Genomic DNA, 25,457 nt, shown 5'->3' with positions numbered 1-25,457 from the left:
TACAGTTTGGCTCCCAGTAGACTTGAAATATAAATGTACATTGTCTTGAATGTAATGTTTTTTTTCGTTTATCAGTACAAACTTTTTAACCGCAAGGCAAGATAATATAACACACAAGTTCCCCATTTGTCTCTGCTTATTTCCTGCAGAGATCATGTGCTGTATATCATTCACTTGCGCCATATAGTCAAATTATGGCCTTAATGTTCACATGATAAGCAGACACTGGTGGAGATTCCCTAAACTTTGGCAATCGAGCGAAGTGGGATTGAAGGGTTGTGTATTATATTTTAAATACACCCATTCTCTGTTTGTTGGCATTGTTTCTATCAACCCCAGAAAGTCCACTATACAACCAAATGTCATCAATATTGCATTAATTTCACTGATCAATGCTACTTATAAGAAACAGTAAATTTGTAGGGCAGGCTCTTTGTAATACAGATGTAAAGCTGATGATATACAAATTAATCCACATTTTTAACACACTCCGTACATTGAAACTGGATCCACAACATAGGCCATATAAATATAACTCTGACATAGATAAAGTGTGATATAATTTGGCAACAATGCTAAATACCCCCCCAAATAATCCTCTACTTACCTGCTTGCTTCGGCACATGCGGTGTCCACACAGCAGTACAATTCCCTCATGATGCTCCTCTACACTGTATGATGCCCGTAAAGAAATCCTTCACATAGTATGATGTCCTCATAGTGAATTCCCCCATTTTTTGCAGCTACAGTACCCATCTCAAGCAAAGTACTTTCTCCCACACAGTTTGATGCCCCTCACACACATTATGAAGTCCAACCTTGACCCCAATACACCATAAGACTGCTTCAGTATCTCCCAATACAGTATGATGCCCCCACAATACCTTCAATACAGTGTGAGGCTGCCTCTGTCTGTCAATATTGCATGATGCCTCCATAATCCCCACCAATGCAATATAATGCCCCCATAGAACCCCCCCTCCATTACATTATGATGCACCTCCTTCCCTCAGAAAAAAATGACACAATAACAAAAAAAATTCTCACCTAACCCCATTCACATGATGTGCTGCTCTGGTCTGTGCTGTGTGTAGACTGAAGTGCTGCTCTGGTCCGTGCTGTGTGTAGACTGAAGTGCTGCTCTGGTCCGTGCCATGTGTAGACTGAAGTGCTGCTCTGGTCCGTGCTGTGTGTAGACTGAAGTGCTGCTCTGGTCCGTGCTATGTGTAGACTGAAGTGCTGTTCTGGTCCATGCTATGTGCAGACTGAAGTGCTGCTCTGGTCTGTGCTGTGTGTAGACCGAAGTGTTGTTCTGGTCCGTGCTGTGTGTAGACTGAAATGCTGCTCTGGTCCGTGCTATGTGGAGGCTGAAGTGCTGCTCTGGTCCATGCTATGTGTAGACTGAAGTGCTGCTCTGGTCCGTGCTGTGTGTAGACTGAAGTGCTGCTCTGCTCCATGCTGTGTGTAGACTGAAGTGCTGCTCTGGTCCGTGCTGTGTGTAAACTGAAGCTCCGCACAGCAGGCGCGATCTACTGGCCGACAATGCCCTGTGCCACCGGTGTATTCAAATGTAGAAATTGTAGAAATTGCCTAATCCCCTGGCTCACAAAGCCTATTACAGCAACCCACCCCCGGCTCAAAGGTCACAAAGCAGCTGCATGGTCTGCCAACTTTGGCAGCATTCCACTCGGCACATGGTTAAACATAAATTGCCCCACAATGATAACAAACCACAGCAGCCTTGGGAAAAAAGCTGGAGATATAATATTGTGATTCATCTAATGAAGTTCTTTTTTAAAGGGGTACCAGGTCATGCACACCTAATATGTGACACTTGTAATTCTGCCATCTTTCTATGTGACATTGGGGTCTTTCCGCTCCTCATGCACCACAGTCAGTTTTCCACCATGCCTCTGGCTGTTACAGATTAGTTACCTCATTTCTTCTAGAAAAGGCACCATTTTACACAAACACTATAAAACTTTTTACATGTTTGCAAACTGTTTATTATAAAATATGGTAATAAACAATAATCGATTTGTGAATTCAGTGGGCAAAATTACATTATCTAATTAATGATAATAATAATAATAATAACCTTTTGTGTTTACAAGTATAGAATAATACTAAGAGGAAGGAGTTAGTGCCCAACCTAACACAGATTATATAGAATATGTTCTGGATGTGTTATAAATTATTCTTTTAATATAGCTATTGATGCTTCATGATCATACACAGTAGATGCTGCTATAAAAAAAGAAGATAGTAAACAAAATGGAAGAAATTTAATACCATGCAAATAAATGATCTGGCATTCCGTAATAGACTACATAAAATCTGTGACTTCAATGGATGGTAAAATCCTAGCTATGTCACAAATATTCACATTAGATGAAGCAGAAGTCCACTGTGCTCTGTACATGAAAAATGTAGGAATTGAATTAAAAGCAAAATTAAAAAGAAAAGGAATACGAAATTACTATACAGCCCTGAGTAATCATTAGCAAGGGGCTACAATAAATATATATACACAACATTGATGCTACATAGAAGCATAGATTTTAGGACATACAAGTAAAATCAATCCAGATTTATCAGAATCAGCTGGGGCTACATGGTGACATGTGTCACTCGGCATTGAGATTACAGTTGCATTGCAACCTGCGACCTACTGTGGTTGCGACATGGGTCATGAATGTTTCCAGACGTGTTGTATTTTTTGTCACCGGTAGCAAATCGCATGCAACTCGCTTACCATTGACTTCAATGCAAGTCGCATGCAACTGCTACATGAATACGAGTTGTCTTGACTGTTTGATTTACAACAAATTACAGTTCTAAAATAGTTGCAAGACAGCAAGTTGCAAACAAGTTGCGCAATGTTTTTTGTTGCGTGACTTTTCCGAGAATTGCTGCCGCCATGTAGCCCCAGCCTTAAGTTTCATTGGCATCCATTTTGCAAGTTGAATTTTTAATCATGAGAATACAACATGAGGGCTTATTCCATGTAGCATTTTATGGGTACGTTCCTCTTTTAAAAACTAGAATTAATCCTAGCAGAGGGAAAAAGTGAGACTTTTCTTTAGTACAGTGATTCCTAAATTAATCATAATCACTTTTTTCTACTCATAGGAATCTTAATTTGCATTTTTCCGTCATGGAATTTTAATATACAGCCAAAAACTGCTCTTGTGTTGTCCCACATTCCATAAACAGGTTAAAATTAGTTTGTCAGGGTTCTCCCTTTTACAACCTTTATTGAACTCACGATTTGTTTGGTTTTTGAATGACTGCATTACAACATCCAACTTTTTAATGTAGCTCTACAAGATTTCATTACACAAATTATATTTTGTATAACATCATTTTAAAACTTAGATATTATTTTTTATAATATAATGTATTGTTATTATTATTATTATTATTATAATAATATACATTATCATTAAATAAAATAGTTTTTTAGTACATTGCAAAAATCTAATGTTTTTTTTATTTTTAATAAAAGCATGGAATGCCCCTGCTGCTGCCCTGTGGCTTGAGGAAAATGTTCTTCCAGATGTATAATGGCAAAATGGAAACTGGTGCCTTTCTCAAGGTATACAAATTAATTATTTACCTTATGCACTTGGTTTCTATACCTTGAGAAAGGCGCTGGTTAATAAAAAACTATTTGGAATCCAAAGGCTCTTCATTCCTGCAGTCGCCCACTTAAATGTGCTAGTTTCTGTTTTGCCGTTGGCCAAAACTGTGTATCCAATTCTTCTATAAGAGGAACTTTTGCCTCTGCAGGATCTGGGGAGCACAGGGACAATAAGTTTGGTCGGATCAGCAAACAGCTTGCAAAGTTCATGCTTCTTGCCTAAGATATGGCTGGTAACTTTGGCAACAAGCTGTACACTATTAAATCAAAAGTAGATATTTGATTAGCAGTAAATTGCAAAGTCGCTTGTTTCTAGAAGAAATTTTGATTTTTTTCCCAGTTAATAAGATGATACAACCCCTTTAACTACTCAACAATAGTACCATTCTTGCTATTTTATAGGTTCTGGAAGTTGCAGGAAAACCAAGATTTTATGTTGTGTTAATTTTTGTTATCTATGTTTGGGTAAAAAAAAGTGTTATCTTTTAATGTACATAAAACTCATTTAGCTATATTCAGGAATGAGGGCAAAAAAGTTATTTAAGCCCCCTTAGATACCACAATCAGAAATGATCAAGAAGACATATAAAGACTAGTGAAGAGCGAGTATGTTCTGTTAACCCTTTCGGCGAGCATGCTCGGGTGCTCGCCGAGTATCTTCAGCGTGCTCGGGTGTTATGTTTTAGTCAATCTGTGTGCATGATTTGTGACTGTTTGACAGCTTTAATACATGTGAGTAATGTCTAAGAAACAGACATTCCTCACATGTATAAAAGCCATAAAGCAGTCGCAAATCATGCACACAGATTGACAAAAACATAACACCCGAGCACGCTGAAGATACTCGGAAAACACCAGAGCATGCTCGTAAATGACGAGTAACGAGCATGCTTGCTCATCACTAATAAAGACCCCCATACATATTTAAATAAAGTTGGAATATTTGCTAGTATTTGGTCCTGCAGACTCTTCTCCGACTCACGATGTCATGGAAGATAGTGATCCGTAAACGTTAACATTAATTATTTTGGGTGAGGCAGGATGGATAGCTATTGGCCAAATAAACTATCTGAAGGTGTATTAGTATCTTAAGGAGTGAAGAATCCAGAATTGGAGGTTTCTTTGAACTTGGTCATTACAGTAACACTAGAGATGTCAATGATTTTAACTTTCTTGCTGTTGCTTTGTCGAGTTTCTGATATCTGCAGCGCCCACGATTGAGCTAACAAAAACTATAGGTCATGATGTTTTTCATGCAAAAAAGTTATTTTGTAGTACACCGAGGGGTTGGTACCCATGTAAATGGAACCATAGTGAGTCAGCAAAAACCCTGGGGGATAAATATTGGCTTATGAAAATGTTTTCCACTGCTTTTTTTGAAATTTGAAATATCTTCATGGATAGAATAAAAAAGCCATAAATGCTAAGAGAATGAGCCCTGAATAGAGTAAGAACCAGCAACATTGTTGAGAAAAGCATATTGCAAGTAAACTGAAATCCACCAATGTCATCTATGAGATCATTCACGATCAATGACTGAATTAAAGTTTTGTCCAGGATTTTAAAAAATAAATGATAAAATATCCAAGTAAATAATATCTGTTCTGCACTGCTACTCTGGTGGCCCTCCCCAGTCTATATTTACTTTGCTACAGTAACCATCCATGTGGTCAACTGCAGTCAGTCACTGACCTTAGCATTTATGGTTGCATGTCCGGCATGAGACTGGTTGCAGCGGTCATGTGTATATAAATACCATCATCACTGCAGACTGTCAATGCTGGAGAAGAAGGAGATTTAAAAGATATGGAATTTTTTTTTACATTTTTGCATATTTCCTGCTGTCAAATGTTTTATCATTCATCTTTCAGCCTTCGCATATTTCTCATATTTCAGGAAACAGGAAATGACTAAGATCTAGGATAGACCAAAATGTTGACCGTTCTTACTGCTGACTTATCAATATAACTCAAAACTTAATCACATGCTCATGTAAGTCCCGCAGTTCTTTGATTCTTTGACTATTTTTTTTTACATCCTGGACAACTCCTTTAATAACTATGTTAGAAGTTTAATGATGTCAATAATTCCGAATGAACTAATTGTCAATATCCAAACCAAAATTTATACACAGCATTTAATATACAGGTACCTTATACTCCATCTTTATAAATCATTTTACCACTTTATTGCTAAGGAGGGTTGAATTATTGTGAAAAATTGTGGGTATGTTATTTGTAATTTATGTTTCCATAATTCATGCCAAACTGGCTTCATGCACACATGCATGCAGTCATAGAGGTTGGTAAGAAAATGTAGATGTAGACATAAAACTCTCTGAAGGATGGATTAGTTTTCCTTTTTTGTAATGGCTACAAGTTTTACATGTGAACAAAAAAGTTTTAATTTTCTAAACAGCACTGTCTCATTCCTAAGAAAAAATGCGGTGAATCCTAAAAAAAAAAAATCAAATCTAATAAGTAAGTTATATAAACGGATGTGATTGGCTGCGAAAACCCATGACTGCATTAGTTTTTCTCGAGTTTTTTAACGCATGCAAGAGTGTAAAGCTAATGAGAGTTTGTTTTAAAAATGCCCAATTTACTTTCTTTAAATTTTGATTATTTGTCTACATTCAATTTCTGTGAACCCATCAGTTATATTACTAGACTAACACATTTTTCACATTGTTCATGGACAGGTTTCCTATATGTGCAGCTGCTCACTAGATTCGCGGGACCACTACTGTGTTAAAAGCAGCCAGAAGCGTTATATTGCTAATTAGAGTGCTTTCAAATAAATAAGTAGAAGTAAATTAATTGAGATGAAGAAGCAAAATCCAATAAAAGGATCCTAAAAAACATCACTTTTATTGCAACATTAAAATATAGAAAAAAAATTCATCCAACACCATAGGAAAAAAAGCAGATGCCTTTCAGACACAGTCTTTAGTCATTTCCTTAAAGGGAATCTGTCAGCAGGGTTTTTGCTACCTCACTTAGTTTACTGGGTGCAACTATTCTGATAAATCAGAGTTTTTAGATTTAGCAATGCAGCAGAGCTGAGGAAGCTAACCGCGCCCACACCAGGCTCTGTATTTACATGTTTATTAACAGTGATCTGCTTATCACAGGAGTGGGCTGAGTTGGACTATTGCTCACGAGGGAGCCAGTCACAGTAATGATAATGTCCTAGTGATAAAACCTTCATCATAAGAAACAACAGCACACAGCTTGATAAGTTACACATCATTGAAATCTGTGTTTTAACCCCTATTTCATGCTGTCCTCAGATTACATAGCAAAAACTTGCTGACAGATTCCCATTAATAAGGATCCTTTTGCAGGATTTTGCTTCTTCCTGGATTTTCCAGTACTACAAAGTGCAATTGGTATCCAATGTCTTCAGGTGAGCTGCCTTTTACTTTCTTATCCTGTGTGTATGGAGATGCTCTTAGATCAGCCTTTGTAAAGCAAGGGCCTCCATAAATCAATCTATTCACAAAGGCTTTGTCTATCTGTGTCCACCCTTGGACATTTGTAAAAATTAATAAAATTAGTTAGTTAGTGCCTACAGAATGTCCAATATATTTCATATTTTCTGTCCCTGTGTGTTTTAATGAGAGAATAGCGACAAACATTGATTAAAAGCAAATGGAATATAACAAAAATACATTTTCTATATATATTCTTATAGTTATAAATATACTATTCAACCCACAGTGAACGCTTTTCAAAAAATGTGCGTTTAGATATAGACTTACATGCAACCTCGGTACCTGCAAGAGTTTATTTTTTTCTTATGCTATTCCAGGAGCAGCCTTAAAACAGTCACTATTAATATTCTGTAAGAATCACCCATTTTCAGATCAAATATTTTGAAATGTATATATTTGGGCATTTAGTTTTTTTGCAAATCATTTTTTTGATAAATCTTGTAAAAAAAAACCTCGGGTAGCAAAAACAATATTTTTTTGTAATTTTGATTTCTAACTGTACCTTAACTTCTTGTATAGTTTACATGAAGACATGCAATAATAGCAAACTATCATGCACCAAGAAATGTGAGGAACAATAAACGAGTCAGATGAAATGATAATAAAATATGAAAAGCAAAAAAAAGGATTCCAAAAAAGAGAATGAAGTTCAAGAGGTTAATTTCGGCATTAATGGTAAATTCTTACACTCAAGTAAATGCACCATATTGTGCTACATTTGTACTGATATCTATATACAGTATATATAGCTATGCACTGAACCAATATATTTACAATTGTGGTAGGTGTTTCAGCATTCTATACAAGTATATATATACAAATATATACATAAGGTACCAGTTTGGAATACTTGTGAGATCCTAGACTACTTTGTGAAGTTGAAATTGTGGCAAATGACACTGGCATGGAACATTTCTTTGATCATTTTATTACATAATAATCTGAAATGATGATGAATACTAAAACAAACAAAAAAAAAAGATTTGATGGTAAATTAATCATGGCTTTCTATAATATGGAAATCAAGATATTGACATCGACATGTAGTCATTTCCAGAGCAATGCTTGTGAACATAACTTTAAAGGAAAAGGCAAACTGCTTCAGTCTTCTTCAAGTCCTCATTATCTGCAGATTACGGTCGATAGACTTAAAACACAGGTTTTTTTTTTATTAGGATCAATATGTAAAAGTTGATTTTACTTATCCCCTTGTGACTGTGCAAATGCATTCTTACATAAAACACTTTTGTGCCAAACTACATGCATACGATATTGCTTCAATTGCTAGTAAAAAGATTAGATGACAAATAACATTATATGGTGTCCTTTCTAGTGTCGTATAGTACTAGTGGCGTAAATGGCAAGGTACATCAAATTATAGCTGCTGATATTAAATCAGGCTGTATCGTTCTTTCTCATGGCTTATTTTATCCAATGCTTTCAGCAAACAATTATCTAGGATATTAGTATGTTACTTCTTATGTACGTTGAGGGTTTCTACTGATTTTGTATGTTTTTTAGATATAATTAGGTCACCATTTCGAACACAAGTAAGTGATAGCTTGTCTTCTTTTGGGAGACAGGTATCATTAGTCCATCACATTTCAACTGTCCATGTCTGCCGACAGCTTAAAATTAAATTGGGCAAATCCAGTAATAAAAACTAATGTTTTTTAAGTAAACCTGGAAGCCCTACAGAAATGAATGTAAGCAGAAACCATCACGGCTCCTCTAAATTATTACTCTATGATGGATTGCCTCTGAAGTGTTGGCAGCTACACTATATTTTCAGGCTTTAATGTAACATGGGGTGCATACATACATAAAAACATTTTAAACATCTGATTCAATGCTAGGCATTTTCTTAAATACACGTCTATTGCTGCAGGAATTTACAACCCTTGGAGTTGGGTACAGACTATTCTTGCTTGAGACATAAGGCATAACATACTCTGAAACACATATGTCGTTGGGTATTCGTCCATCCCTTGAGGAGTATGAAGTAGTGGATTTAATTGATGATCTTAAATAGTTATCGTTTCTTGATTTTGATGTTGAGGATTGTTTATATATGTCCGAGGAGCTCCGTCCATGACTCAGTTTTTGGTTCTCATAAAAAGAATGCAGAAATGGGTTATCGGTAGTAATGTCAGGATAAAGTGACTTGCTCCTCTTTGTTTCCTTTAAAGATTGTGTAAAAAGGGGAATCTTGTTTCCCAATAGTTTTTCATGGGGGACAATAAGAATATTAGCAAAGGGACTTTCTTCTAGATATCGTTCCTTATCTTTTAAACTTATACTACGGGATGGCCTTCCAGATTCGGACTCTCGGGGCTTATTTACATTGTCACAAGAATGCTGCCTGTTAATCCGCAACTTGTTCTTCTTCTGAAATTGTAGAGCATTATTATCAATCCAGTTGTGCTCATAAACATCTTCAGAATGCATAGAGTTGGGAGCCTCATGTAGCATTTGATCTTCATCAATATCATATAGATTTCCTATATGGAGGCAATCATCACACTTATAGGGGGACCTGGCAGCAGAGTAGTGACCAGTATAACTAGGAACATTTGAAAGACAGCTTCTGCAATGTGTAGAATTTTGCCTATATCTGTCATTAACTTCAGTCATAGATGCATTTTTTTCTTTTAAACCATAGTGCTTACTAAACAGCTTGTATTGTATGTCATTATTTGGAAGACTATCTTCATTATGTATTGGAGTCCTATTCCCATGTAGAGAAGGTTCGGACTTTCTATAATTGTCATTGTGATCTTGGTACACTTCTGGATAACTTCCTTCCTCTTGAACAGGGGCATTTTCAACATATTGGGGCTGCTCGATCAAGAAATTTGGTTCCTTGTCACCATCAATTGTGTAAATTTTATCACGAGTGGAGCCCTGTTTTGTTTTTAAGTAGGACAACTCAACCTCGCTACAATCTCTAGGGTATTTTGAAACAGATCGCTTTTTTAAGTTGTCTTTACTTTTGTGATGTTTGCTATTATTTTCATGGTCTACATGGCAGGTTGCTCTACTTGATGTGTCAGAAGCATCGGAAAAATGACCGTCTTCTGGAAGGAAGCGTTGGTTCTTACTTGACAATTTAGGCTCATCGGTTTCATTTTCATTGATTGAACCTTGATTTTGCCTCAAAGTTTCCACTGACTTCTTCCAAAGTTGCCTTGGCCTAGAATTCACCTTTGGTTCTGCACTGACAGCAACCTCAATTGTGTTAGGATTAGATTCATTAAGTGTGAGTGGATGTTGACCCTGGAATACATAATTGTTGAGGTTGTCTTTATGGCGATTACTTGCTAATATTGTGAGGTCATGTGCATTTTCTGCATAAATCTCTTTTTGTGGGAATGGCCTGTTATCTGAATAGATTAAGTTTCCTTTGTCTAGAACAATGTCCATCAGCAGAGAACTTCTTTGAATATAATCGGATGCCCTTTTTGGTGAATTGCATTGAGAAGAGTTTAAATTTGTCAAATTAGCCATGTTCTTAGAAGATCTCAGTAATTTCAACATATTGGTTTGGGAAGCAGTAAAGCTGAAATCTGATGATTTTCTTTTCTCCTCTATGTGCACTCCATGAATGCAGCTGTAAATGCCCTAGAAGACATATGCAACAACATATTATTTTTACTTACTATACGCCACATAAACTAATTAACTAATTTTTGCTAATTAATGATGATAGGGAGGTAAGAATGTTCATAGGATTCTACAATAGACTATGACACAAGTATCTAAACATTAATGCAAATTGTCACCTGGTAGATTATAAATTGTCATTGAAACTGTTGCACAACAGTAGGATTTCGAGCTATTGTTCTACAATAATTTCTATATAACCCCTAACAAACAGTTTGCTACAAAATATATATATATATATATATATATATATGTATATATATATATATATATACAGTTATATGAAAAAGTTTGGGCACCCCTATTAATCTTAAGCTTAATGTTTTATAAAAATTGGTGTTTTTGCAACAGCTATTTCAGTTTGATATATGTAATAACTGTTGGACACAGTAATGTTTCTGCCTTGAAATGAGGTTTATTGTACTAACAGAAAATGTGCAATCTGCATTCAAACAAAATTTGTCAGGTGCATAAGTATGGGCACCCTTATCATTTTCTTGTTTTAAATACTCCTACCTACTTTTTACTGACTTACTAAAGCACTTTTTTTGGTTTTGTAACTTAATTGAGCTTTGAACTTCATAGCCAGGTGTATGCAATCATGAGAAAAGCTACTTAAAGTGGCCCCTTGCAAGTTGTTCTCCTGTTTGAATCTCCTCTGAAGAGTGGCATCATGGGCTCCTCAAAACAACTGTCAAATGATCTGAAAACAAAGATTATTCAACACAGTTGTTCAGGGGAAGGATATAAAAAGCTGTATCAGAGATTTAACCTGTCAGTTTCCACTGTGAGGAACATAGTAATGAAATGGAAGAACACAGGGACAGTTCTTGTTAAGGCCAGAAGTGGCAGGCCAAGAAAAACATCAGAAAGGCTGAGAAGAAGAATGGTGAGATCAGTCAAGGACAATCCTCAGACCACCTCCAGAGAGCTGCAGCATCAACTTGCTGCAGATGGTGTCACTGTGCATCGGTCAACTATACAACGCACTTTGCACAATTAGAAGCTGTATGGAAGAGTGATGCGAAAGAAGCCGTTTCTGCAAGCACGCCACAAACAGAGTCGGCTGAGGTATGCAAAAGCCCATTTGGAGATGCCAATTTCATTTTGGAAGAAGGTCCTGTGGACTGATGAAACCAAGATTGAGTTGTTTTGTCATACAAAAAGGCGTTATGCATGGCGGCAAAAAAACACAGCATTCCAAGAAAAACACTTGCTACCCACAGTAAAATTTGGTGGAGGTTCCATCATGCTTTGGGGCTGTGTGGCCAATGACGGCACCGGGAATTTTGTTAAAGTTGAGGGATGCATGGATTCCACTCAGTATCAGCAGATTCTTGACAATAATATTCAAGAATCAGTGATAAAGTTAATGTTACGCAGGGGATGGATCTTTCAGCAAGACAATGATCCAAAACACCGCTCCAAATCTACTCAGGCATTCATGCAGAGGAACAATTAGAATGTTCTGGAATGGCCATCCCAGTCTCCAGACCTGAATATCATTGAACATCTGTGGGATCATTTGAAGAGGGCTGTCCATGCTCGGCGACCATCAAACTTTACTGAACTGGAATTGTTTGGTAAAGAGGAATGGTCAAAAATACCTCCATCCAGGATCCAGGAACTCATTAAAAGCTACAGGAAGCGACTAGAGGCTGTTATTTTTGCAAAAGGAGGATCTACTAAATATTAATGTCACTTTTCTGGTGAGGTGCCCATACTTATGCACCTGTCAAATTTTGTTTGAATGCAGATTGCACATTTTCTGTTAGTACAATAAACCTCATTTCAAGGCAGAAACATTACTGTGTCCAACAGTTATTACATATATCAAACTGAAATAGCGGTTGCAAAAACACCAATTTTTATAAAACATTAAGCTTAAGATTAATAGGGGTGCCCAAACTTTTTCATATGACTGTATATATATCAATTTTTTCCAATTTGTCTAGCTAGCCATACACATGAGAAAGCTGTCAACCAAACGTATGTCTGGCTGACAGCTATTTCTGCAGACTCCGCCAGAAACATACACATTTTTCGAGCGTGCATTTTTATTTTAGAAGGAAGTGTGAAAAAAAGACATAATCCTGACAGTTCTAGCTACAGATTACATTCAAAAGGAAAAAAGGATGAGGCATGCTGAAATACAACTTGCCAGATCCTCTTTAGCCCCCACACCTACTCTCGAGGGACAGTGGATAGCCCCTTTGCACATTAGATTATTGTCCAAATCTAACTCTAATGAGTCTTTTCAGATTTTTGAAAATTTTAAATTATAACATCTTCAATCTGCTGACTGAATGATAAAAGAATGAAAACTTCAATGTCAATCGCAAAACCTGGTTATATTTTATATAATATGACTATTATTATGATTATAAAACAGTTTTAGGACTTACCCTACTTGTTGAAAATAGCAGTCCTGGTTTTCCTGAACAAACACCTGTAAAACAGTATCTGAGTTTCCAGTAGAATAAATGTTCCCATACGAAAATTATAAGACTCAAGCCCATGGCAGCTGCGAGCATGTAGAAGACACCGGCCATATTGTCAATATCCAACTGGCTGCTCATAACTTCATTTTTCTCACTGTGGCAAATGCCAGTAAGCCACAACGTTTCCAGTTCTTCCATTTCACCTAAGTAACACAAAATTATTGTTTATTGAGTTTCCTCTGCATAGAATTGCGTTACAATCAAATATTTGACATTTAGCAGGAATACTAATCTCTTTAGCTTCTTCTAAAGTAGCTGTCAAAAGTTTATAACATTTTAACATTTTCACTGAAAATAAAATAGGCCACAGTACTTGTATAAGTCATAAAGCATAGACAACTTTTTATATATTTTAGATAAGGTGGAAGATAATTATTTAGAAACATGGTGCCCTGGATCTCCTGTGAGTGTCACTTTGAACTTTATTGGTGCCAAAATGATGAAGGTACTGATTAGGAAGGTATAAACTTTATTTTTTGCCGGGGTTGCAGCACCACTGGGGTCTTTATTACAAAAGAAGGCACATTGGGGTGGATATTTTGCTGGAATGAATTACCGTATTTTTCGGACTATAAGACGCACCGGACCATAAGACGCACCTAGGTCTTAGAGGAGGAAAAAAAAAAAAAAAAAAATGAAGCAAAAAATGTGGTCACAATTAGTGTTGAGCCACCCCCGTAGTGTTCGAATTCGGTTCGGTTCGTCGAACACCCGTGTGTTCGCCGAACTGTTCGTCGAACTGTTCGTCGAACACCTTCGAACACCGTTAAAACCAATGGCAGGCAAACAAAAACACATAGAAACACATAGAAAACACCTTCAAAGGTGTCCAAAAGCTGACAAACTGCTCAGAAGACACAACTAACACATGGAAAAGTGACAAGTACATATAGTCATGCGAAAAGAAAAGAGGTGGAGGAGTAAAAGGAGGGGGAGACACAGATATAGGCATGTCATGCCCTTCTAAAATCCAAAAAGTGAGAAGCCGAGACGGCCAGTCCGCTCCTGCCCGTGCCACCTCCGTGTCGCCGGGTTTGTGCCAGAGCCGCGGTGAACCCTGACGGCCAGCCCCCCTCTCCCAATACTGGTGCCTGTCCGCTGGTGGGTCGAGAGAGCCCCCCTGTGGTGGAGGCAGCTCTAAGCTTTTTAATTTAAATTGTCCCTCTAATTTGAATGAATACACTTTAAATCCATTTACAAGGATCTATTGGAGGGCAAGTCTCATGCCAGCAGCCGCGTAATTCCAGCTCCAGTAGCGTCCACTAAAGCTGCTGCAGTTAAAAAGCTTTTATAAGGATCGAGCTCGGCTGTCCACCGCAAGGCATCCTAGTGCCAGTCCCAGCCCCTATGCCTTGGGGTGCCTCCTGATGCTCTTCACTGAGTATCCCGTGGTCCCCAAGCATTTCCTTTGAAAAAATTAAGTGTCCAAACTACAGGTGGTGTAGCTTGCTTAACAGCCGGGATAATCCGCTGACTAGCAGACACTGCTACTAGGCACAAAGTATTTCCTGGGCTAGATGCAGTTAAAAATTTGTAAGTAGATACTCTCGTTGGATGCTGAGAAAGCATTCCATAGAGTCTCCTGGCACGCCATATATGATTCTCTTAAAAAGCTTGGGGTAGGGGTCTAGGGGACCCTTTTATAGCCAAAATCACGGCCCTGTATCACAATACGTCACCTAGGCTGAAGATAAATGGAACTGTAGCACCGAGGGCTCGGTTGCTACAGACGTATTGCACCTCACCCAGAGGTGTGATATCTCACTCTCAGATAAGGATGGAGTGTGGATCAGGACCCGACACCTGCATGCATTACACCACATTGCCGTGGGGCAGGGCGACCAATATGCCCCTGAGATGGGCACGACAGTCCCTGTCCCTGGCTGGAGTGGGGGGAGGGAACACTGAGGAAGGGGAACCCTGCAGTGCAGGAGCAGGGAGGAAGCAGTTCCTGGGTGCATTGAGAAGGGAGTATAAAAGGTGGGCACCATCTTAGTTCAGTGCAGAGAAGTCTGAGCAGAAGTGGCAGGGAGCAGGGGCTCTGCATGAGCTCTGCTCCGGAGGCGGGCCTAGTAACAGAGGCCCAGGCCTGCAAGAGGGAGAAGGAAGGAAGAGGAGCGGAGAAGGCTCCAGGAACGAGGAATGAAGGGATCCCAGGGGTGCGGACGGGCGAGTCGCCACCGCACGCCCGAATCCACCTGCGTGGAGGGGTCAGGCCAAAGGGGGAGACCGGTCCCCGAACTAGTGGAGGCAGGAAACGACCCTCAGCTAGAAACCGGAGGCTCTGACATTTTATGTGGCGCAGCCCCTTGCTCCACCCGCTAGGAAGGAGCCACATAGGGTCAGGGAAACTGGCACCAAGTTTACCAAGAGGAGGCCCGAGGCAGCCGGACAGAAGTGTTGGTAAGAAAGGCCAGACAAAGGACACACAAAGGGGGTCCTGTGAAGCACTCCAAAGTTATCTGGGAGTTGTCTGAGCCCCTCACCTGGTGAGCACAGTACGACGTGGGCAGCCGTTACCTGCAGACGTGGTCTGGATAATAAGAACTGTGAGTAAAGGCCCTGAACTGCATCACTGACTCCGTGTCGTTACTGCTGCTGCCCTGCACCATCACCCCCATCCTCCGCATACACTGCCCTGAGGCTATACTCCTCCCGTGGGGAGTTATGCTACGCTCTGCTGCACCCACAACACCAGCCTTAGCGGTCTGCCCTGTAGCGGCGGTTCACTCTGACCGCAATCCACGGGTGGCGTAGTCGGACATTTAAACATCAAAACCACATAAATAGTTCCGCCACTGGTTTGACCGCCCTGAGCCACGGAACCGGATCGCCGCCACGAAGACTACAACCACCAGCATCCACCAAAAAGGGTCCGGCTCCGGGTGTCCCAAGGCCCAGGGGGTGCGCCAGAACATTTTCATCACCTTTCACAATCACCAATGGGACAAGGCAGGGATGTCCTCTGTCCCCTCTCTTATACATCCTAGTGACGGAGCACCTGCTCTCATCAATTCGCCATAACCCCAATATTAGGTGGATTGAGGTGGGAGGCACCGAGTACAAGTGCTCTCTATTTGCTGATGATGTCCTAGTATATATCACTCAATCACATATATCCATCCCTGCTGTTATGGCTGAAATAGATCACTTTGTTACATGGTAAAATTTTAAAATCAATGCAGCGAAGTCTGAGGCCCTCGATGTCTCCCTCCCTAAATCCATATAGGATTCCATCCAGTCCAACTTTCCCTTTGCCTGGCCCTCACAGGGTATCAAATACTTAGGAATTCCTATTCATAGAGACCTCTCCCATCTATGTTATCTTAATTTTGGGCCCTTTATTGAACAATTCCATACAGACCACGGTTGGCAAGTTAGAACTGTAAGATTCACTACGTGAACCACTGGTGTTTTGTGGAAAAGCACATGTACACCGCGTTCCAAATTATTATGCAAAAAGTGTTTAGGAGTGATAAGGGAAGAATTTGTTTGTTTGTCAGTTAAACTCATTGATGGTGATGTGTGTCAGGGCTCTTTATATCACTGTAAGCAATTGCAGACACCTGTGCTAATTAGTTTGGCAGGTGTGTCCAATGAAAGGCAAGACTACTTAAGAAGGCTCTCTCACATTATTAAGCAGCCTACATTTTCTGCCAAAATGGGAAAGAAAAAGGATGTGTCGGCTGCTGAGAAGCAACAAATTGTGGAGTGTTTAGGTCAAGGCATGACTACAATCAACATTGTGCGATGATCAGGATGAAGTGTCTTGGCAATCAAGAAGTATGTAGCTGATTCACAGTACACACGTGTGCGTGCTGATAAGGGCAAATTGAGGACTCTTTCCTACAGGCAATTACGTCAGATTGAAAGAGCAGCGGCAAAAAAGCCTTGTCATAGCAGCAGACAAGTTTTTGAAGCTGCTTGTGCCTCCAACGTCCCCCGAACAACAAGATGCAGGGTCCTTCAGAGGTTTGCAGCTGTGCATACGCCATCCTGTCGACCTCCTCTATCCACTTCACACAAGCAGAAACGGCTCCAGTGGGCCAAACATTACATGAAGACTAATTTCAAAACTGTTTTGTTCACGGATGAGTGCCGTGCAGCGCTCGATGGTCCAGATGAATGGAGTGGAGGATGGCTGGTTGATGGACACCCCACGCAAACACGGCTACAGCGCCAACAAGGAGGAGGTGGAGTAATGTTTTGGGCTGGAATCATGGGGAGAGAGATTGTCGGCCCCTTTAGGATCCCTGAAGGCGCTAAAGATGAACTCCATAATGTATGTGGATTTTCTCAAACAGCACTTCCTGCCATGGTTCAAGAAGAAGAACCGTGTATTTCACAGCAAGATCATTTTTCTGCATGATAATGCACCATCTCATGCTGCACATAAAACATCTGCATCTCTGGCTGATATGGGCATAAAAGGGGACAAACTTATGGTGTGACCCCCATGCTCCCCTGACCTCTACCCCATTCAGAACCTTTGGAGCATCATTAAAAGGAGTGTCTATGATGGCGGGAGGCAGTTCACATCTAAGCAACAGCTCTGGGAGGGTATTCTGTCCTCATGCAAAACAATTGAAGCAGAAACCATCCAAAACCTGACAAATTCAATGGACGAGAGAGTTCAGAAGCTCCATTCGAACAAGGGGTCCTATGTGAAAATGTAACATCACCTAGAATAAAGTTTTGAGTTGAAAACTGTTTGATTTCAGTTTCTAACAACCTGCTAATGCTTATAATTTCAAAAATGACCATTTTTTTGGTCTTTATTAAAATGAAAAGGTTGATCGAAAAGTTTGGGGGATCTAAGAGTGTGGCAACCCAGTAGTCATGATTACTTTGAATTCTGACAATATGAGGGTCATGCTGCAGGTAGTGCAGCAAGAAGGCACTTATGTGTCTTGCGCATCTCGGAGCCCCAAAATTATTTTCCGGGCTAGATGCAGCTAAAAATTATTTTTAATTTTAAATCTGGTGAAGCTTATTATAGATGGCCTAATAGGATCAGTGCTGCACAATGCTACAAAGCCCAAATTATTTTCCAGTCAAGATACAGATAAACATGATTAGTAATTTGAAAGCTTAAAACGGTTGGTAGGGTGATTTTAACCAATCATCAAGCTTTTACTCTCCCCAGGATGACACAGGGGTAGAAAAGTCGTTTCGGATCCATGATTTGTTCATCTTTATGAACGTGAGTCTGTCTACATTATCAGTGGAGAGCCGCGTGCGCTTATCTGTCAGCACACCACCAGCAGCGCTGAACACACGTTCAGACAGAACGCTGGCTGCGGGGCATGACAAGATCTCCAAGGCATAAGTGGCTAGCTCCGGCCATTTATCCAGATTGGAAGCCCAAAAAGAGCAAGGGTCCAGTGACACAGTCGTGGCTTCAATGTTTACTTGGAGATACTCCTGTACCATCGTCTCTAGGCGTTGACTATGTGTCAGACTTCTTGTCTCCTGTGGCCTTGCAAAGGATGGGCTAAAAAAGTGGTGAAATGATTCCGCAAAATTGATGTTACCAGCAGATACTGTGGTTCTGTTACGGTTTGAGTGGTCATGTTGCAGGTAGTGCAGCAAGAAGGCACTCATGTGTCTTGCGCATCCAGGAGTACCAAGTCCCTGTTGTGTTGGTGGCGAGGTAACAATCATGCTTCCTTCCTCTGTCCTCTCCCCCCAACCTCGCACAACAGAAATGTGATCAAGGTCTCCCTCATCTGATGAGTCTTCCATCAGTTCGTCCTCCACTTCTTCCTGGGCTCCTGCACCTTCCTCACTAGTTTGGCTGCTACCATGGGCCCTGGCAAAATCATCTCCCCCACCCTCACATGCCTGCCGCCTTGGTGCTGCCGACCGTCTGGACCTTGCAGATGTTAGCCCTTCCGCATACAACTCCTCCTCCTCTACTTCCTCCACCTCCTCTTGTGCCACCACCTGACTCCGAATTCTGTTTAACATGTGCTCCAGCATGTAAATCACCGGAATAGTCATGCTGATAATGGCATCGTCAGCACTAAACATCTTCGTCGCCATTTCAAAACTGTGCAGAAGGGTGCAGAGGTCCCTGATCTGAGACCACTCCTCCAGCGTGATTTGCCCCATCTCTGAATCTCGTTGGCCCAGGCTATACATCAGAACGTATTGCACCAGGGCTTGTCGGTGCTGCCACAGTCGCTGCAACATGTGCAGAGTTGAATTCCACCGGGTAGGCACATCGCATTTTAGCCGGTGAAGTGGCAGGCCCAACGACTTCTGTAGAGATGTAAGTCGCTGAGCTGCGGGATGCGAACGGCGGAAGTGAGCACACAGCGACCGTGCCCTCTGCAGAAGGCCATCTAGTCTGGGATAGTGGGCTAAAAATTGCTGGACAACCAGGTTCAACACGTGAGCCATACAAGGCACGTGTGTGACATTGCCCCGGCGAAGGGCCGCACCCAGGTTTGCAGCATTGTCGCACACGGCCTTCCCTGGTTTCAGGTCCAGTGGAGACAACCATTCATGAAATTGGTTCTCCAGAGCTGACCACAACTCCTCAGCTGTGTGACTCACATTTCCCAGACATTTCAATGTAAAAACCGCCTGATGACGTTGAGCCCTACTGCCAGCATAGTAAGGAGGTGTGCAGGATCCCTTCTGCGCAGTTAGAAAGCTTGTGGCATGACCAGACAGGCTTTGGGTGCAGGTGGAAGACCGAGAGGAGGTTGAGGAGGCAGAAGCAGTGGAGGAACTTTGACATAAAGAGGATTGACGCACAACTCGTGGGGACGGCAAGACTTGGACAGCAGCCCCTTGTCCTGCTGTCACCATAGTTACCCAGTTCCCAGTCAGCGACATGTAACGCCCCTGTCCATGCCTACTCGTCCAAGTGTCTGTGGTGAAATGCACCCTGTCACACACAGAGTTTCTCAAAGAAGCGGTGATGTTGTGTGCGACATGCTGGTGGAGCGCAGGCACACCTTTCTTTGAGAAGTAGTGCCGACTGGGCATCTGGTACTGGGGCACTGCGACGGACATAAGGTCTCGAAAATCCTCTGTGTCCACCAGGCGGAAAGGCAGCATTTCTGTAGCCAAGAGCTTGCAGATGGTGAAATTCAACCTCTTAGCTTTCTCATGGCTAGGAGGAAATGGTCTTTTACTTGTCCACATCTGAGGGACTGAGGGCTGGCTATTGTGCTTAGACGGGGTTGATAAGGGTGTCCCCGGCAAACTACCGGTCTGTGAGGAAGATGCAGGCGGACATGTTAGGTTGCCTTGATCCAAAGGTGGTGCTATCGATGTCGGACAGCGCTCAAGACCAGCTGGTGTTACCACCTCCAAAGAAAATGATGACCTGCCAATCACGCTGGCTGTTGCGGGTAAAGAGGTGGCAGGTCTGCGCCCCAAAACAGGTGTGACTGCTGTCCCCCCAGTCACAGAGGATGAAGAGGCCGCGGATGCACAAGATATGGCAGACGGTGGTTGGCCCGGCCGGCTAGGCCGCATTGTAGCACACTGAGCTTCCCACTGCAACTTATGCTTCATGTCCATGTGCCGGTTCATGCATGAAGTACTCAAACTATGTATTTTTTGGCCTCTACTTAGCTTTTGCTGACAAATGTTACAGATAACACGAGTTGGGTCATCTTTATCGATCTGAAAAAATGCCCAGGCTATGCAAGGCTTAGCACCCATGCGACCTGAAGAGCCACCACGACTTGTGGTGAGAGGCAGAGTTGTGTTTGAGGATGCAGTTGTTGACGTGCTTCCAGTACTACGTCTCTGTCCAGGAAGGCGCAACCTGACCTCGTCATCACTAGCATCTTCCTCCACCTCCTCTGCTGACCTCATCTCTTGGCTGACTGTGGGTTGACAGTAAGTGGGATCTCCGACCTCATCATCATCACCCTGTGCGTTATCACACCCGTCGTCCTCAGAGCCAACCTGTTCCTGCCCTGACAAAAAACTAAAGTTGTCGCTCCAATCAGGTATTTGAGTCTTATCATCGTCTTCCTCATTGTCTCCACCAACAGGAGTTACAGTTTGGGAATGAGGGTCTACATTATGGTCAGAACCTTCTGCGTCTGGTCCTGGATCCGACTCATAAAGATTCTGGGCATCAGTGCAGATCATTTCCTCGTCTGGATTCACAGAAGCGCTGGAGTCGACCTCTGATTCCCAGGCTATAGTATGAGTAAACAGCTCTGCAGACTCAACCATCTGTTCTACCTCATACTCAGACGGGCAGCTGGAGATTTGGGAGCTGTGAGGAAGCAAGTGCGATTTGGGTGACACCTTTGAGGACTGGAGTATTTGTGATGTTGAAGTTGATGTGGAGGAGAGCCCACTTAAAGGAGCACTTGATATCCGTTGAAGCACCTGCTGTTTTTGTGCCTCATCTGGAATTTGTAGCGATTGGCGTGGCGGTAAGAAAGGGATCTTATCACATTGTCCGCTAAAAGAAGTAGACATTTTAGTTTGGCTGGAAGATGGTCTTTCTTCTGCACCTACCCCACGGACACAACCTTTTTTCCCCTTCCCAACACGCCTATTCCCCTTTCCACCAGCAGCAGGCCTTTTTCCACTCATTTTGGTGGTTAACTAATTCACAACTCTGGAGCTGTTTGCACAAAAAAACAATGGATGGTAACCGAGCAGAGCTGAGTGGCCAAACTGTGGTATTAGGCCAAAACTATTGGCTGGGTTAGATGCAGAAAAAAATTATTTTTAATTTGCAACCTGATGGAGGTCAGTATAGATGGACTAATAGACCAAGTCCCACACACCGCTAGAAGCCCAAATATTTTTTCAGAGCTAGATGCAGAAATTTTTTTTATTCAATTTGCAACCTGATGGAGGTCAGTATAGATGGACTAATAGACCAAGTCCCACACACTGCTAGAAGCCCAAATATTTTTTCAGAGCTAGATGCAGAAAAAAATTATTTTTAATTTGCAACCTGATGGAGGTCAGTATAGATGGACTAATAGACCAAGTCCCACACACTGCTAGAAGCCCAAATATTTTTTCAGAGCTAGATGCAGAAAAAATTATTTTTAATTTGCAACCTGATGGAGGTCAGTATAGATGGACTAATAGACCAAGTCCCACACACCGCTAGAAGCCCAAATATTTTTTCAGAGCTAGATGCAGAAAAAAATTATATTCAATTTGCAACCTGCTGGAGGTCAGTATAGAAGTACTAATAGAACAAGTCCCACACACTGCTAGAAGCCCAAATATTTTTTCAGAGCTAAATGAAGAAAAAAATTATTTTTAATTTGCAACCTGATGGAGGTCAGTATAGATGGACTAATAGACCAAGTCCCACACACTGCTAGAAGCCCAAATATTTTTTCAGAGCTAGATGCAGAAAAAAATTATTTTTAATTTGCAACCTGATGGAGGTCAGTATAGATGGACTAATAGACCAAGTCCCACACACCGCTAGAAGCCCAAATATTTTTTCAGAGCTAGATGCAGAAATTTTTTTTATTCAATTTGCAACCTGATGGAGGTCAGTATAGATGGACTAATAGACCAAGACCCACACACTGCTAGAAGCCCAAATATTTTTTCAGAGCTAGATGCAGAAAAAAATTATTTTTAATTTGCAACCTGATGGAGGTCAGTATAGATGGACTAATAGACCAAGTCCCACACACTGCTAAAAGCCCAAATATTTTTTCAGAGCTAGATGCAGAAAAAAATTATTTTTAATTTGCAACCTGATGGAGGTCAGTATAGATGGACTAATAGAACAAGTCCCACACGCTGCTAGAAGCTCAAATATTTTTTCAGAGATAAATGAAGAAAAATTTATTTTTAATTTGCAACCTGATGGAGGTCAGTATAGATGGACTAATAGACCAAGTCCCACACACCGCTAGAAGCCCAAATATTTTTTCAGAGCTAGATGCAGAAAAAAATTATTTTTAATTTGCAACCTGATGGAGGTCAGTATAGATGGACTAATAGAACAAGTCCCACACGCTGCTAGAAGCCCAAATATTTTTTCAGAGATAAATGAAGAAAAAAATTATTTTTAATTTGCAACCTGATGGAGGTCAGTATAGATGGACTAATAGACCAAGTCCCACACACTGCTAGAAGCCCAAATATTTTTTCAGAGCTAGATGCAGAAAAAAATTATATTCAGTTTGCAACCTGATGGAGGTCAGTATAGATGGACTAATAGAATGATGCTATGCCCAAAAGATTTTACTTCACTAGGTGCAGTAAAAAAATTGGTATTCTATATACAGGTGGTATATCTTGCAACACAGATAGGCTACTCCACTGACTAACACACTCTGCAATAGGCCAAAAAGGATTAGCTTTGCTAGATTCAGCCAAATGCTGTGAAGAAAACTTGCACAGCACTGGCACAGACCTGCCTGGCAAAAACTGATAGGAACTGATGTAACCTAGTCCTGAAAAGGACTCCAATTACAATTAGTCTTTACTCCCACAATCTATCTATTTAAGAGCACAGACCTGCTTGATAAAAGTCGTAGGAAATGCTGTAACCTAGTCCTTAAAAGGACTGCAATCAGAACTATTCCCTACTCCCAAGCTATCTGTATATTTGTGCGAAAATTGGCTTGAAATTAGCAAGGTATAGCGCACACAGCAACAGCGGTGCCGTCTAACACGCAGCTGCAGCAGTGAGAAAATGGTGGCGACGGGGAAAATGGCTTGGTCTTATAGGGCAAGGACATGTGACATACACTGCCAATCACACATGCCCTTGCTTGTGTGAAAAAAAGCACTTCGCTCCGTGTGTGCGCTGCTGATAGGCTGACAGATTGCACCTCCCCACTGCAAATGCGGGAAAGAGAAAAAAAAATGGAGATCTTCATTGTTCCTGCAGAGATCCATCCCCTGCCCCTCCCCCCGCCCCGCTGTACACTCAAACTGCGTATTAACATTAATTTTCATCATTACTGAGAAAAAATCCAGTTATGATTTTGGTGCACGAACAGTTATCGAACATAACCTCGAACAGCCGAATTTTTCTCAAATTGTTCGTGTTCGCCGACCGGCTCGAACACCGCCCAAAACAGCTCGAATTTGAGATTGGCGAACAGTTCGAGTAGAACAACGCTCATCTCTAGTCACAATGCACTGTTAAGGGGGAGCGGGTCTGCTGCTGACACTGGTAAAGGGGTAATATCCCCCAATTCTGATAATATCCCCCATCCTGGTAGATATGCCCCCCTTCCTATTATACGTGGCCCCATCCCCATCCTGGTATGCATGGCACCCCTCCATCCTGATATGCATGGCACCCCTCATCCTTTTCCTGGTATGCATGGCACACCTCATCCCTATCCTGGTATGCAGGGCACCCCTCATCCCTATCCTGGTATGCATGGCACCCCTCATCCCTATCCTGGTATTCTTGGCACCCCTCATCCTTATCCTAGTATGCATGGTGCCCTCATCCTTATCCTGGTATGCATGGCACTCCCCATCCTTATCCTGGTATGCATGGCGCCCTCATCCTTATCCATGTATGCATGGCGCCCTCATCCTTATCCTGGTATGCATGGCGCCCTCATCTTTATCCTGGTATGTATGGCACCACTCATCCTTATCCTGGTATGCATGGCGCCCTCATCCTTATCCTGGTATGCATGGCGCCCTCATCCTTATCCTGGTATGCATGGCACCCCTCATCCTTATCCTGGTATGCATGGCACCCCTCATCCTTATCCTGGTATGCATGGTGCCCTCATCCTTATCCTGGTATGCAGGCCGCCCTCATCCTTGTCCTGGTATGCATGGCACCCCTCATCTCTATCCTGGTATGCATGGCGCCCTCATCCTTATCCTGGTATGCATGGTGCCCTCATCTTTATCCTGGTATGCATGGCACCCCTCATCCTTATCCTGGTATGCATGGCGCCCTCATCCGTATCCTGGTATGCATGGAGCCCTCATCCTTATCCTGGTATGCATGGCACCCCTCATCCCTATCCTAGTATGCATGACACCCCTCATCCCTATCCTGGTATGCACGGCACCCCTCATCCCTATCCTGGTATGTATGGCACCCCTCATCCTTATCCTGGTATGCATGGCGCCCTCATCCTTATCCTGGTATGCATGACACCCCTCCATCCTGATATGCATGGTGTGAGAGTGTGAACTGTGATAGCAG

General features: G+C 41.6%; 1 protein-coding gene across 2 annotated transcripts in view; it reads right to left on the bottom strand.

Annotated features, from left to right (window-relative positions):
* Window positions 1–4,379: 4,379 nt before the first annotated feature.
* The window catches only part of GRIN2A (glutamate ionotropic receptor NMDA type subunit 2A), a 999,861-nt gene continuing 978,783 nt past the window's right edge, over window positions 4,380–25,457 (bottom strand). For both annotated transcript variants that reach the window (XM_073647750.1, XM_073647748.1), the window contains 2 exons: window positions 13,208–13,446; window positions 4,380–10,760 (listed from right to left, as the gene is read on the bottom strand). In XM_073647750.1, coding sequence (XP_073503851.1) covers window positions 8,973–10,760; window positions 13,208–13,446 — 2,027 coding nt within the window. In that variant the 3' untranslated portion in view covers window positions 4,380–8,972. The remainder of the gene's footprint in view (window positions 10,761–13,207; window positions 13,447–25,457) is intronic.

The sequence above is a fragment of the Phyllobates terribilis genome, unplaced genomic scaffold (assembly GCF_046119375.1).
Source record: "Phyllobates terribilis strain yellow unplaced genomic scaffold, ASM4611937v1 Scaffold_9__5_contigs__length_417890890, whole genome shotgun sequence".
NCBI classification, from domain to species: Eukaryota; Metazoa; Chordata; class Amphibia; order Anura; family Dendrobatidae; genus Phyllobates; species Phyllobates terribilis.
This window is presented reverse-complemented; position numbering and strand designations above follow the sequence as displayed.